The 16714-nt window shown below is 35.3% G+C and overlaps 1 protein-coding gene across 1 annotated transcript; it reads left to right on the forward strand.

Moving 5' to 3' along the window:
* Positions 1-14515: 14515 nt before the first annotated feature.
* Positions 14516-15856, forward strand: LOC130732526 (CASP-like protein 1F2). Its single transcript, XM_057584553.1, has 3 exons — positions 14516-14896; positions 15010-15142; positions 15389-15856. Exons 1-3 carry the CDS (start codon positions 14685-14687, stop codon positions 15653-15655), a joined length of 612 nt encoding a protein of 203 aa, XP_057440536.1. The 5' UTR covers positions 14516-14684; the 3' UTR covers positions 15656-15856.
* Positions 15857-16714: the final 858 nt, after the last annotated feature.

A 16714-nucleotide genomic window follows, 5' to 3' on the forward strand; every position in this document is an offset into this window, starting at 1 on the left:
TTCGTTAGATCAAGCATCAAACGAATAAAACGAGAAGGAGCAATTGTCGGGGACCAAGAAGCAGTGAAAGTCTCATAACTTAACAAAATTATAGTCCATCCCACCATAAGAGGGACGCAAAACAGGTCAGGACAACGACTAGAAAGCAAAAACATAAAAATCCACCCAAGAGATTAGTTGCGCTGCTGATTCGGCCGGACCAGCAAATTACCGGACAACGAGATCAGAGCGGAGTCATAACCATCTAAACTCAAAATCCCAGAACTACCATCGCCGACCTCAACACCGCCGGCCCGAATCCGCCACTGTTGATCCCTTGACAATCCTACTCCTCGAGCAAAATCTTTTTTTTTGAAAGCATTTCAAACATAACAGTTATGATTTATTCTTGTGTTTTCATATAAAAACATCAATTTTTTAATATATATCTTCATAATCACATGACAATTTTAATCTTGTCGGTGTCTAATTAGATGTAACACTCATAATTTATTAAATATGAATTATCTTTTATGGAGTTATGTAAATTCTAATAGCGAATTGGAAAAAATTGGAGTAAATCATTATAGTCCTATGTGGAACAATAATATTTAAGATAAGTGGTTGGAACTTCTATTAATCGTAAATACCATTGGTCCACATACAACTAGAGTGATTTAACTCAAGTTTTCTCAGGGGAATTTAGACAAACCCATCTTTTATTAAAGGCTTAAATATGTTTTTAGTTCCTAACATTTAAAGAAAAATCTAATTGGGTCCCTATAAAAAATTCCTTTTAGCAATCATTCCTTCAAATTTTTATTTTTTTTGTTTACTGTAGGTCCAATTGATGACATATCATCAATTTTAACTTGGTCAACTCCATTTCAAAAAAAAAAACTTGGTCAACTCTATGTGCCATCCTACTTAGAATTTTTTTATCCACATGTTATTACATTTTATTTCCATCTTTTTTTCCCCTTTCAATCTCTTCCTCTTCCTTCTTTCATCACCTTTTTCTTCTTCCTCCTCCCTCCTATAACCACCTTTATCTTTTTCTTCCTCCTCTGTCCCTAAACGTAAAACCCAACAAAACGAAACAAAACTAGATATTTTTTAAGTTTTTCTTTTCACACTCCTCTTCCTCCCTCATCCTCTTCCCCCTTTATGTTCCTCCTTCCACCCACTACCACACTTAACTCCACATAAATTCAAAACCCAAACTAAAAGACCACAAATACATCACTTCAACAATCGATTTGTGGCTTCTACATATTTTTCTACTTCCTAATCCTTTCTGCACTTTTATTTCGGAACTTGACTCTACATTTCCCTTCTTCGTGCACTGAACCTCTTCACTCATCCAGTCATCTGCTCCCATGAGATGCTTTGAAACCTAAACCCTAATTCTCTAAGACAGCAACATATCCCACCGCCAAAACAAAGTAGCCACTCAAAGAGAGAGATAGGGGTGATTAAGAGACAGAAAAACCAAGAGAGAAATTGAAGTCATGGAGGCCGATGGAACAGCGGTGCACGGGGACCTTGGTGTTGCGCGATCGATCGGTGATGGTGAAGTAGATCAATGGTCATTGGTGTTGGTGCAAGACTAAAATTTAAAAATAATCTAAAAGTACAAAATAGAAAATAGAAAACATAAAATTTTAAATTGGCTTAATTGCAACTTAAGTCCCTAACGTTTACAAAATCCACGATTTTAGTCATTTACCTAATTTAATTACCAGACTAGTCTCTCACGTTTCCTACTGTTTGCAACGTTAGTCCTTTAGTCTCATTATTAACAGAGAAGACTTATTTGGCAATGCACATGCCTCTCACGTGACCAAGAAAAATGGTTTATCTGCACTTTTGGTCTCCTACTTATACACGTTGTGTAGCTTTGGTCCTTAAAGTTCAAAAATTGCATTCAAATTAATAATAATAATAAAAGAACAGAAAATGATAACTATCCATCTTGTAATTAAAGATGAATAGCTAGACGGAAGGACTAACGTTGCAAACGAGAAGGAACGTGAGGGATTAGTCTTGTAAGTAAATTAGGCGAAAGACTAAAATTGTAGTTTATGTAAATCATAGGGACTAAAGTTGTAATTAAGCCTTTTAAATTTAATAAATCTCAATCATAGATTTTTTAAGCCGTACAATCTAATTACAATTTTTACTATTATTCTGGGAAAATATTAGGAATATGTCCCCAAATGATAGCTCAAGTGGTAAGAGCTAGGGGACATATAGGTTGAGTGTGGGAGGTCCAAATTCAATTCATAGAGGATGTAATTTATCTTTCGACTGTATAAAAAAAGGAAAATATTAGGAATATATAAAAAATTGCAAATTCTAAAACATAACTACAAATGCAAATTAAAACTAAAATTTCCCAAAAATCTAAAAAATTAAATATGAAATACAAAATATAATTGCAATCGTATTTTTTTAACCTGTCCAAATGAATTAGATTTTTTTATTATTCTGGGATAGATATATTAGAAATAGGAATAAAAAAATCATACAATCAGTCCCTTGACACACATTGCGGGGCATACATATAATTATTTTTCTATCTATTCATTTTCATTCACGTCCACACACTAAGCACAAAAGACAACACACACGTACTGACACTGATCTTTTGTTGTGCAATTGTGCTTGATCGTAGAAGAGAGTAACTGATGAGAATTTTTGGTTGTTTAGTATGAGAAAAAGAAGAAAGAAAGTGGAGAGAAAAAGAGTCGTAAGTAATCTCCCATCTTAATTAGTTTGAATAGAAAGAGAGAGTAGAGAGTTATACTTTTCCTTTTGTTACAATAGTGTTTGTATGCAAAATAATTAACGTAGTTATCCTAAATATAAAAATACTAAAAATTCTAATTATATTTTTTATAAATTGCATTTAAATACATTTTATACTAAATAATTACTATCAAATATTATGATGACAGTTATTGTAAATATATATTATTTTATTTATCAATAATATTATTTATTTAGATTATTAATATACAATGAATTTATAGGATATATAGTGTATATGAAATTGGATATTCCTTAACTCTCTTCGTTCTTCACACAATTTGTGAAGACTGAATAAAGTAAGTGGGGTCATGTTAGTCATCTCTTTACCCATTATGTACATTTCAAATGAGATTAATGTTTTGTCACTTTTGTTTTGTTTATCGAAGGGATTAAAATAAGCGGAAAGAATATAAGTGATAAGAATATAAAATAATAGTAATTTTTAAGTTGTTTTAACTTTTAATTAAGAGAAAAAGAAGATTTTTTTGAACAGTAAGAGAAAAAGAAGATAGAATAAAAGGAAATGTAAAAATAATGTTTACATAATTACTATTTTACCAATTTTATATATATATCAACAAATAGTATATATATCTTTCTAAGTGCATCTTAACTTAATGTATTTTAAAACAATATTATTTTTCAAATGAGTCTGCATGTATAAATCATCACTCAAGAGTAGTTTTACTCCACCCTTATGAACCAATGATACATTTTTTTTTGGGTACAGAGGAACACTGAACCAATGATATTTAAGATAATTTTGCTAATTAAGATTTTTATAATTTACTCTTTATTCTTTATAAATAATTATATTGGTTTGTAAATGTGAGATAAAATTATCATCATAAATTATTTTAACAACTAATTTTAAATACTTACTTTGTGTGAAAATATTTTTATTTTTATTTATTATTGTCAAAAAAATTAATTTTATTTATCACTTAAAAACACTAAAATACTAAAAAATCCGAATAATAAATAAAATAAATTATACTTAAGGCCTTGCATTCTGATCAACCCTTGACTTGACCTTATCCCATGTCATATTGGACTAAAAAAAATCAAAAGTACCGAATATTGAACGAACAATACCAATAAAAGATTAGTCAATTAACAAGGGATAATATAGTCATTTTGGAAAAATCATGAGTGATTTTCCTTTTTCCGTGTGCTCATGGGGTTGAAAACTCATGTGAGAAGGATCCACTTAAATTAATTCCTCCTCCTTCATTTTCTTGCCATCCAAACACAAAAGATCTCATAATCCTTCTCTTTTCCTTCCTTCTAAACCCCACAAACAAACATAGAGTTTGTAACACGCAACACAAGTACTCATAGCACGTAACAATTTGTATTCCCTTTGTGCATGGTAAAACACACACTTAGTTTTGGTGGAAGGGAATTGAAGATGTTTTCTTAAACTTATCATGTTTGATTTAGCTTTTAGGAGGAGAGGAGGCCAAACCCCCTCATTACTAAAATTTTCCACCCCTTCAAGAGTGGGGGAAATTGGAGGGGAGCATTTCATTAGATTAATATATCAATCCTTCATGACCTTTAAAATCTTTTAAAATACGGGCAACTAAAGTAATGCTTTTAAAAATCTCTTTCCTTTCCTCATGAACCAAACATGAAATGGGTTATCTCCCTTCCATTCCTCTTTTCCAAACATGATAACAATTGGTCCCTGTGTTTGTCATTCAGTCCAATTTTCATCTTTGCATTTAGGAAAATGTTGGTTTTAGTCATTCTCTGAAGGTGGAGCTCAGGTTACCTTACACAGTAGCAGGTCAAAGTCGGAAAAAAAAATTGTTTTTAAAAACAATTTTTGAAAATATATCATAACAAACAAGTTTTTTTCCTTGAAAGATAGCCAAAATTATTAAAACACCCACCTACCCATAACCACAAATTGTGGGAATAATTCTGCTGATGAGGAAAACAAAATTAGTGCTCAAGCTAATTAGGAAATTGCCACAATTTTATTGTCTTAATGTTTACCCTATCGTTATGTTTCCTAATTCCTACCGTTGCATTTAACTATCATATATGTATTTTTTTTGAAAGTGAACTATCATATATGTAGCCAGTATCTGATTGTAATGAATAAGAAAAAAATAAAACAAAAGCCCTCCAAATGAGAAAAAAAAAAAGAAAAAAAAAGCCAGAAAAGGTGTTCACGTCTAATAAAATTCTTGTCATCTCTATTTTTCTTATTGATATCAAGAGCCTTTGTGGATACCTGCACGTACAATCAAATTTTCCCTCAATCCAGACATGTCCTGATGGTTATGATCTGTAATTCAAAAAGACATCCAACGAATGCTCCTTGGAAGACGTATTGAATGTGAGGGTACCATTTCTCATTGCTTTTTTGTCTTTTCTAACTCTTAATTGGGATCCATTGTTATGTTCATGTTTATTATGATATGTTCGCATGGGCGTGATTTTCAAGTAGAAAAGGAAAAAGAGTTGAAAACAATCTAAAAAACTTGAACTTTTTTTTACTAAAAAATATTTCTATGTTCGGTACAGAGACTCAAGAATAGAATTGAAGTCTAACACCTGATGATATGATGTTCTACCGAGTTCAAGCCTAGATACATAAACACCGAGCGTCTTCTAAGACTTAAGAACAAAAGTCTAACACTTGATGACGTTACGTTGAGTACAAGCTCAGGCAAAAAGGCCTCTAAAACGGATAATTATTCTTTCACACCTCTAAAATGAGGTGGAAAGAGGTGGAGGAAGAGAGACATATGAAGAAAAGAAAAAGTAAGAGAGAAAAGTCTAAGATGTGATAAATGATAAGAGGAGAGAGATAGAAATAAAAATAGGTGAAAATGAAGTGAAGAAAAAAATGAGGTGTGGATTTATATTACTGCTCTAAAACTCAAACAAACGAGTACAAGCCCAGACGGCTGCGTCTACCGTGTGTCAGTTTGTGCTTCAGTTTCATCTTTAGAGTAATAAGACAAAAATATCCTCTATTTCTAATAAAATTCCGTCTTTCTCCCTCATCATCTCCACAGTCCCAACACCACCATTTGCTCCTACACCCCCACCGCTTCTTCAATGCTTTGTGATCAAACTCCATTTTGTTTCTGAAATCAAACTTAATTTGCGTTTTTGCTTAATGCTTTGGGACTTTGGGTTGTAATGAGCATTTCCTCCACATTTATTCTTCATCTTATCTCTTTGTTTTCCATCTTTTCTCCTACCCCTTTCTCTTAACCTCATCCCAGTTTTTTTTTCCTTTACTCCATCTGTTACCACCGGCAACACCGTAGCCTCACCGCTGAAGAACCATAGCCTCGCCGTTGCAGCACTGTGGCTTCGCCTCAAATCTGGGTTTGCATGTTGCTGAATTTTTCAGATCTGAGTTTCTGGTGGGGGGGCTTTGGGTAGAAGTTGTTGTGTTTATGGATCTGGTTTTTGGTGGGGTAGCTCCGATTTGCTTGAACCTTGATGGCCTCCTTGGATTTCTCCACACCTCAGCGGTCATGGGAAACTCCATTCCCCTCCATCGTTTTTGGCAGCGTGGGGGTGAGGGTCAGTGGATGTGGAAGGGAGAAGGAGTGAGCTGCGGAGGAGGGCGGTGGGGGTGGGGAGGGAGAGGAGTAGGAAAGGTGGTGGGGTGGGTCTGCACTCTAGAGAACGTGAATCATGGTCAAGATTGGGGGAGAAGGTGGGGGTGGGTTGGGGAAGAAGAAGGGTGTTTTTGTAAATTAAAATATAATTAACAAATGAATTGTTTTGATGCTAATTTATCTGAACCGTTAAAATTTAAAAATATCAAATCCAACGGATCCAACGGTACATATGAAACTGAAGCACCGTGTGTCAATTTGTCAGTTTGAAACTGACACACGGTAGACGAAACCAGCCCAGACAAGACAAGTGTAAGGTCAAGCACATTACATTTCTACCAACGACCAAGTCGTCGTTGATCTCTTCACTAAAACCCATATTAAAAGTATCTCTCAGTTACTTTAAGGACAAACTCTGCCTCCAACCTCAACCTTGTTTGCTTGCGGGACAGTATTAAACACATTCCATTACCCAATAACACAATTTGTGGGAATAATTCTGCTGATAAATTAGTGCTCAATTAAGCTAATTAGAAAATTGCTACTATTTATTGTCCTGATATTTTTCCTACCGTTGCATTTTACCATCATATATGTAGCAGTAGCAAAAGATTAAAAGTCACTCAAAGAAAAAGGTGTTCACATTTTAATAAAATTGTTCTTTCTTTCCATCTCTATTTTCCTTCTAAAATGACAAGAGCTGGGGGATAGAACATGCATGTAGTCCAAAAGATCAATCTCATCCCTCGAAAGGATGAAAACCCCGTTCCTGAAAAAAAAATCAGCTTAATTTTTTTAATTTTTTTTTTCAGTTTTCAAAGTAGAAAACGTTTTAAAAACTACTAACAAACGATAACTAATTTTATTTCAAAATATTTAAAAAATATTATTAGAAACGTAAAATAGTTTTAAAAAATCATTGGTCCCATTTGGTTTGTGGTTGGGTTAATCCTGTTTCTAAGTATTTGTTGTTCAAACTTGCGTAATGGAAATGGCACCCAGAAGGAGTTGCGTATTTGTTTCTAAGTAATTTGTCTCTCTATAAAATGACCAGAACATGTATGGAATTTAATGGAAAATGACAAAAAAAATAAAGTGACATATTTGTCTAAACATACAGTGACCTGATAAGAGAGAACGTAGAATATATGGGTTGTCCTAAAATTTCAGTGTCGACCGTGAGAAAGGTAATTTGTACTAATTTATTAACAATTAAGTATTAACTATATACTTATTAAAAAAATCACTGTCATGCGATGTATTAACTGTTTAGTGTATAATAATTTCAATTATATTTATATATTGATTGAAAGTATCTTCCGATGAAAAAAAATATATATGTATATTGATTGAAAGTAAATATTAATCTAGGTTGAAGATTGGGGTCGTGATAAATTCGAGACGCGTGGAGTAAGGTGATAGAGCTAATTTTAAAAGGGAATATGGCTAATTGGGCAGGATCCAATAATAATTAAATTTTAATTATGGTATACGCGAACTTGCTGTTAAGGTTTTCATTTGCTAGCTTTATTAATTAGAGATTAAGGGTTCTTTTATTAATTGTTGTTGTGTTATATTTGTAGTGAGATGATGTTACTTGCATGACTTTAGAGATTTTATTTTTTCAATAAGAGGGTCTAAACCCGAAACAAGAGAGAACTAAACAATGGTAGAGTGTGGGAATGAAATTCTCACACAATTAAACAGAAGCAGGTTTGAGCACACCGAGGAGGTGGACTTTCCATAACATGGGTACCTATGACCAGATCATGCGACATTTGCTAAGCAGTACTCTACCACTTGGTTGGCTTCTCGCCGGACGCGGACACAAAGAAACTCCTAAGCTTACAACATTTCAGGCTCTAATCTGATTAACAAGACATAAGGGTGAAAAAAATCATAACCCTCATTCATCAGTTGCACTGCAGTCATGAAGTCACTCTGCACAATGATCTTGGAGAACCCCTTGCCTTACGCGAGGGGGTGCTTGGTGAAGATGCCCCAAAGCTCTGACCAAAGCACGTTAGAAGTCCCCAAATTGCGACTGAAGCCAAAGAGCCACCGCCCATTGATATCCCCACAAACTCATTCGCACGCCGCAAACTAATAAGTGCCCCTTACCGAACCATATGTGATGCACTTAACCCAAGCGGAGGGACGAGGAGCCCATCCCACTGGAATTTGATGGTAAGCTTGACGACCAAGTAAGGTAGGAGATTGCACAACATCCCTACAATGCACGTAATCGAGCTGCAACCTCAGCACAATGGTCAAACTTTGCTGCAAAGTAAAATTTGCTCCCTCGAAGATGTACTTCGCACGAGTTGTCCAAATAGCCTAGAGAAGGATACCAAAATTCGAGATTACACCGCTACCTAAAGGGTCAACGTACCACCTCTGATATACCCCAGCAGCCATGGCTGAAACTCCGACGCAAAGAACTCGGGTTGCTGATGCACTACAACTAGTTGGGTCCAAATGGGACGAACACATTTGTAGTCTCTGAAAAGGTGTTGCGCAGTTTCTTCTTCTTCGTGGTGGAGAGGACACAGGGGATCTTGTGACATACCTACTCTCCACCGCCGCAAACTTACCCACACACCTTTATTAAGCACACGCCAGAGAAAAACACATATTTTAAACGGACCTTCCCATTGCCAGATTCGTTGCCACGTGTTTACGGTGATATTCGGTAAACAAACATTCTCCAATCTTGACTGAAAAAGATTTAAAGTTAGGGGTTCTTTTGAGAAAACGTCTTGTCAAAGTGTTGTGCGCAAAGTAGTTTTTTCGACAATCCAAACAATTGAGTAAACTTGCAAAGAACTAAAACTTGAATTTCATTAAAGTGAAGCAAACATGCAAAATACAAAAGGGAAACTTGAAAAGTGAAAATTACACTAAGTGATAGAAATCGATTTGGATTCAAATACACAAGCTTGCAAAGCATTAAACGTAGGAATCATAAACTGTTGGTTCTACAACATACTCCTCCATCATCACGTTAGGCTCTTGAAGTCTCTTTGATGCGGACATGTGAGCTTTTTAATGAGTTTTTTAGAGTCAAGTTGGGAACCCTTTTTCTGAATGATCTTCTCCTATTTATAGTACTATGTGGCTTCACACGTCCTTGATAGTTTTTCTTCTGCTAAGTAGGTTAGTGGGCTTGAGACCCGGTGCCATGCTCCATGATCTTTCACTTGTTCTGGAAGCTTCTTACATCGTGGGGAAAGGCCGACACTTTCAACCGCTTGCCAACATCGTGGGCGGCCTACATCGTGGATAAAGGCACACGCCCTTAACTGTTTTCTTCACATCGTGGATGAGGGCACATGCTTTTAACTGCCCACTTCTTTTGTAACCGCTTTACGCACTTAGTTGCACTTTCCCTTTGCGGTCGAGATCCTTGACTATGCCTCGCTGCTATCTAACTTAGATTTTTCCATGGTTGCTTCTTTTTGGCCAATTTTGACTTGTGTCGAGAAACCTGCCTTTGGCGAGGTAGCGTCGATAACTTCCTCTTGGTAAAATTTTGAGCTAACACTACGGTAGCTAGAACCTACCACATTAGGCCTCGTTGTTATGGTGTTTTAGAATAATCTTTGTAGTTAGGAAGAGAAAGTCGAGGAAGAAGAAGCTGAAAAAAGCAGAAGTGGGAATCTAATTTGAGAATTTTGGGATTTTGGGGATTTTAGATTAAGTGACTTCGGTATTAAGTGAAGGGCATTTAAGGGTTTTATTACATTTTTTTAAATTAATTAATAAATTGAGGTGTAATAAATTTAAAAAATTATAAAATCCGCGTAGGACGCATCAAACATGTAAGCGTGCCACGTGAGGCCTCATCGGAGCTCCGCCCTCCGGCGAGGACTTATACCAAAATGCATGCAAACGTAGGGAGATATCGCTTAAAATTTTCTGGGAAGAGACTAAAATAAAAACTCGCTACAAAGATAGGGACTAATTTGACTATTAACCATTTTTTCCCTCACCCCCTTCTCTCTTAACCAAATATGATAAAATAAAAAAAAATCCCCTCTTTCTCTTTTCCTCTGATTCATTAAAATTCTTCTCGTCCCTCACTTTCTTTGAATCAAAGGATTTGGATCTTCCCATGTGACATGACAATGTCAAGTAAAATATTGTGTCTATCTCTTTTTATAAATATTCAAAGCATCTCACATATTTAATACATATGTAGAGAGAAATAAACATAAAAATTAAACATGACTTCACATGAGGCGGACAGGGTAACTCTATCAATTATCCACGTCAATAAACTTTGAACTTTTTTTAAAAAATCACTTATAGAGAAGTGCTATTGGACACTATTCAAACACTCACACACTTCGGACTAGGGTTGGCAATGGGCCCCGTGGGTGCGTGTTTGGTCATTCCCACACCCAAACTCATACTTAACACCCAAACTCAAATCCAAACCCTAATTCAATATGGGTGCAAAAGTTAAATCCAAACCCAAACCCAAAACCCAATGTGAGCACCGAACCGGCAAAAAACCCAAAAAATCAACCCAGAAGTAACATGTACTGATGTACATAAGAGAACAACATGAAAATAAGCTGATTAAACCTCATCATCATTCCAATACAAAGGAAAAAATATAGTTCATGAACATAAGCTTACTTAGTAACTTTAAAGAAAATCATATTTAGTAACTTTAATAATATATATAAGGGTTGGTAATTGCATGCAAAAGGCTTCAGGTTTGGGTTTGGGTGCGGGTGCGGGTTTAATCAATCCCACACTCAAACTCAAACATGTTTTAAATTTTGGATGGAACCCAAACCCAAACCCAAACCCAAAGATATCGGGTTTCGCCCGAAATTTCGGGTTGAGTTCGGGTCGGGCCCCATGAGTTTGAGTTTTTCTGTCATCTCTACTCGGACACGACTAGTTGTGTTTAATTTTTCAAAAATTAAATTGTTACTATTAATAAAAATCATATTTAAGGGGAAGTTGTTGATCCAAGTGCCATCAATCATCATCCAATTTTATAGCTACAGCTAGGGATGTCAAAATTACCCACACTTGTGGATACCCGCGGATAAAAACCCGCTATGGGTAAAATTACCCACGCCCATGGGCACCCACCGATTTATTTAATGGATATTTCCACTATCCATTTATTAATGGGGCGGGTACGAATATTGATGTATCCATACCCATGGATATCCACCCGATATATAAAATACTAAAATATATTATTTTATATGTATATACATCGATTTTATATTAAATATCTAATGAATTTGTGTTTGAGTTATAGTTCTCTTCCAAGTAAACTTTTACAATGGTAATCGTAAAAAGAAGCCCTTAGACTCAAAAAATGGTAGAAAATAGGTATTTTCCTTTACACATTGATTGAGTCTAAAGTCCAATCTTAAATTTTATATTTAATATGATTTTATTTTAAATAAATATCTGTGAACTCATTTATGTTCATGGGTGTCGGGTGCCCATGGATATCCATGGATATTTTAAAATCCGATTAAAACCGACTTAATAGATATCCATGTGGGTATGAAGCGGGTACGGGTATATTTTTACATGTGGAGCGGGTGGTGGGTATATACTATTCATGCCCACCCATACCCATTAACATCCCTAGCTACAACCTACAAGGCATAACTTCTTTCATAACCACACCTCATATTGTGTACCTATCATGCAGCTACACATGTACTTCATGGTTTTCTCATTGAAAGCGATTCTACCTTCAATTTCCAAAGACACACTAACATTCACTCAATTGGTACTTTTATGATATAGAAAGAGGAAAGTTTTCCATTTCACCGCCATAGGCGTTGCATTGCTAGATCAAACTAAATTTCTTCATTAATTTGGATGTAGCCTGCCTCAATCGGTAAGGTTTTGTATTTTCGTGATGAGGTATCAGGCCTCACCGCATCCCTATAATCAGACATTTGTGAAACATTAACATAACACCTACTTTTAATTACAAGAATTGAAGAAGAAATAATTAGCAATGTCACCTCTAAGTTTAGGGATCACATTTATGGTTTATTTTATTTGGCAATTTTATTTTTGTTGTTATTTAATTTCGAGAATGTTCTCGGATTATGACACTTGTTATACATCCCTAAAACTTAGTGATCTAGCTCTACAAATAAGTTGTATTGTTTTTCAGAAAGGTTATGAAGGAAAATGAGCATTTGCTTCCGATTTTAGTTTCCTTAGCATTTTTAGGGGGTTAATTAACTTAGTGACTCGCCATTTTATACAAAGAGATGGTATATATGTATCGGTAATCAATTTCTGGCTTTGCCCTGTATTTAGGGGTATGCCTATATTGTTGTTAGCTTGCTCGTTGAGTTAATATCCAAATTAAGTGCGTAGGGATTATTTTTATAGAAGTGATTAGCAGTTCTATAAGCCATTTCCATAGTCTTGGTTTGAGGGTAATGAAGGGGAGGAGAGGGGAGTGGAGGAGATTTTCTGAACTTGTTTGGTTAAGTCTTTAGGAGGACAATGGAGGAAGCTAAGACCTCTCATAATTAAATTTTGTATTCCTTTCAAAAGTGGAAGAATTAAAGGGGAATATATATTTTTTTTTTATATAATAAGGGACCATGCCCAGGAAACAAATTACATATGTCTAGGGTAAGAAACCTCATTCACATCATCTCTTAATAGAGAAAACATTGAGTGAGGAACACATTCACTACTAAAATCAAAACGCTGCAGATTATGCCCAAGACCAGCCAAATAATCAGCACATTTATTGGCTTCTCTAAAGACCAAATGAAAGTGCACATCCCAGTCCAAACCAGCTTTAACAGCAATTGCTTGCACCAGATTTGCACAAGGATGAAGGGGGGAACATCTAATAGTAATCAGATCAAAAGCTATTTTTGAGTCTAATTCCATCATTAGACAAAAGTGTTGTTATTTGATTTTAATCTTCTTTTAAAGGTAAGGGTAACAAAAGTAAAAAAAAAAAGAACTATCCAATGCTTAAATTTGTGAAAGTATTTAAGAAAAATCTGTTAGTGTGTTAATTAAAATTTTAGAATATTATACACACATATACATAATACAAGTAGTTGGTTTAATATGTAAATATCATTAAATGATTTCCTAACAGTTTATCATTAGTATTAACAAGTCAGGACAAGAAACAACTCTAATAGAGTTGAAGTCTAGCATCGGTTGTGACGCTGAAGTTGAAATAAGTTCATTAGCATCTATTGAACTAACACAACGTCAATGCAAAACTTTGATTTGACATTCTATTCCACATATAAATAGCGTCATTCTAGTCGGCCCTAAGTAGTGTCAGCTCACCGACCATTAGCGTCGCTTTAGACCAACACTAAAAACAACTGTCAGTTTTGGGTCTGCTCACAGCCAATTAGCTAGTGACTAATGCTATTGTGGAGTTAATCTGGAGGTCAACAATACTCAACTTTGATGATTTCTCCGCACTTTCATCCTTATAAGCGATCTCTTCTCATATACTCTCAAACTCTCACACCCTCTCAAGCTCTCATTTCTCCCTTCGCCGCCTTGTCGTTCCTCACCCTTACTCTACCTGGCGCCACCACCCCTTCGCCCCGCCTCCTCCACACCGCCCTACAGTTCCTCACCTTGTCTCGTCATTCCTCACCCTCACCCTACCTCGCCTCTTGCGTTTCTATTCCGTAAATATTAGGATTTTCCTTTATACAATGAATAGTATGAGCGTTATCTATTTGATACTATTTAACTAATTGTACTACTTAGTTAACCATATAAGAGTTTAACCTATATCATTAATCCATATCATTAAAACTTACGAGTGGTTGATTTATGTGTTATATGTTTGATTATGGAGGAAACCCCACTACGAGAGTCAACTACACCAGTATACGATAAGATAATCTCCAACTAAAAATAGGTGATAAAAACACATTTCATTAATTAAAATCTTCTTGGTGGTTTTGAAATAAACAGAAAACTAATCCAATTTTCCATGCCATTGTTTTCAAAATCCCTCCTTTTTCTATTATTGATTTATTTTCATCCTACCCTCTCAAAAATCTATTTCTATTTCCCCCTCTCTTTTTTCCACACTTAATTCTCTTAAATGCATATACATTCTACTCCAGCAATGTTTCCATAAGGTCAAATGTCTTAGTCTTTCTCCCCCACTTTTCTCCTATAAAGCTAGGAAAAAGGTGTTGCTCTTGCCTCAATATCTGCCTTTTATTCTGTGTCATAAACTACCCTAATTAGTATTTATGCAATTTTCTTCCGTGAATCCAAACGAGTTCCCACATGCCTGATTCCAAAGGTTCCTCCATGGTGAACACAACCCAAAGTACCTCAACCTCACAACATAGTACTTTCCTCATGGTTCAGAACATCCTTAGAATCCTAGCCATTGTGCTCTTAGCAGCTTCAATTGCAGTCATGGTCACCAACAACCAAACCGTTTCAATCTTCTCTATCCGGTTGGAAGCTCACTTCTATTACTCAACATCCCTCAAGTAAGATTCAATTTCATCACAACCCATTTCCCATTTTCTCATGAAAAACCAAAAATCAAGAAAAAAATTTAATATTTCCCACAAATTTTCTCCTCTGTTTCCATTTTCCACAGATTTCTTGTTGCTGCAAATGGAGTGGTCTGTATCATGTCTGTGCTGACATTGATGATAGTGAACTATCTGCTGAGACAACAAGCACCACAACAAAAAGTTTATCATTATTTCTTCCTATTTGTTCATGATATGGTAAAGCTCAATCCTTTTTACAACTTCATTAATGCCCACAAGGCTGAAATGTACATAGGCAATTCAGAAAAATGAAAAAAAATCTTAGTCTTTTTCTTCCTATTTGTGCATTACATGGTAAAGCTTGATCCATTTTATTACTTCCATTAATACCCACAAGAGAATATGTCAGAAAACATAGATAGAAAAATCAATTCAGGGGAAAAAGAATCTTGATTTTTTATTTGCTGTGACTTGATTTTGCAGGTGATGACACTGTTATTGATGGCTGGATGTGCAGCTGCAACGGCAATTGGATACGTGGGACAATATGGAGAGCAGCATATGGGTTGGCTTCCAATGTGTGACCATGTGCGCAAGTTCTGCAAAACAAACTTGGTTTCATTGTTGCTTTCTTATTTGGCCTTCTTTGCCTATTTAGGACTCACCATTTTGACGGTGCACAGGTCCATCTCATTTTCTCCTAAGAAAATTAATCAGATGGATCATCATGATGACCCACAGGCTTTATAAGCCACAACCACTACAAAAGGTTGTGTTGTTAATTTCCTGTTTAGTATAGATGTGTTGTTGCTGAAATTTTATGCTTGAAGTATGGTGTACCATTGCTACCATTAGGGAAAATGAATTCATAGATCTTAATGATGCTTGATTATGACTCAGCCATTAATGAAATGTTGAATTACCATTATACAGTAATTGTTTTCTGAACAATTAGTTTCTTTTAGAATTTTAGATAATGTACTTGTGTTGTGTGTTGTAGAATTTTAGTATTTTTGTTTTTTTTCCTCCTCCCTAAGAAGGGTTGAACCACTTCAGGCGGTAAACCTTTGTATCTTTCTATGAGCATTTAGAATCACAGAATATTGAATGCTCGAACTCATAGAACTCTAATTAAGAAACAAGGATATGTAATGTGGAAACTTTCTCATGTTTTTTGAAATTTTATATTTATCTTTTTCTTTATATGTATTCAATGAGTGAGGTGAGTATTACCAAAAAAAAAATGAGTGAGGTGAGACTTTTGTTGTACAAAAAAAATGAGTTAGGTTTTTGTATATTTAGAAAAAAAAAATAGATATAATGTTTCAAGTTGATATCAATAAGAATTATTTTACCCTACTCTAATAGAGCAATAGAATTATTCACTAGTGTCACTAAGTTAAAAGTCATTTCTCAAGGTGCAAACATTCGCTATTCGCTGTTATAGGGGTGCATGAAACCCTAAATTAATCCTAATTGGATTCTTGTCCCTTATAATTTCCAGACTAAGAGTCCATACAAGCACTATGTTCGCCATTAATGTAAGTATCATGGGCGGGTCACCTATTTTGACAGGGGCTCGCCCAGTCCACAAAACACCATGCTCACAACATGAAAGTTAAGTGTACTGTCTTTAAGTAAAGTCTTCGCCGTATATGCTCATGAAATATAGCTCCATCGGCCTTACTAGACTTTGCTAACTTCTTGGGCGAGGCCCATATTTTAACGAAGGGGCCCGCACAATCCAAATAGATAAATAAATATCATAAAAAGTTTAGGAACTACTAGCGGGTGTTGACTCCAGATAGA

Source organism: Lotus japonicus, chromosome 1, assembly GCF_012489685.1.
Source record: "Lotus japonicus ecotype B-129 chromosome 1, LjGifu_v1.2".
Lineage (NCBI taxonomy): Eukaryota > Viridiplantae > Streptophyta > Magnoliopsida > Fabales > Fabaceae > Lotus > Lotus japonicus.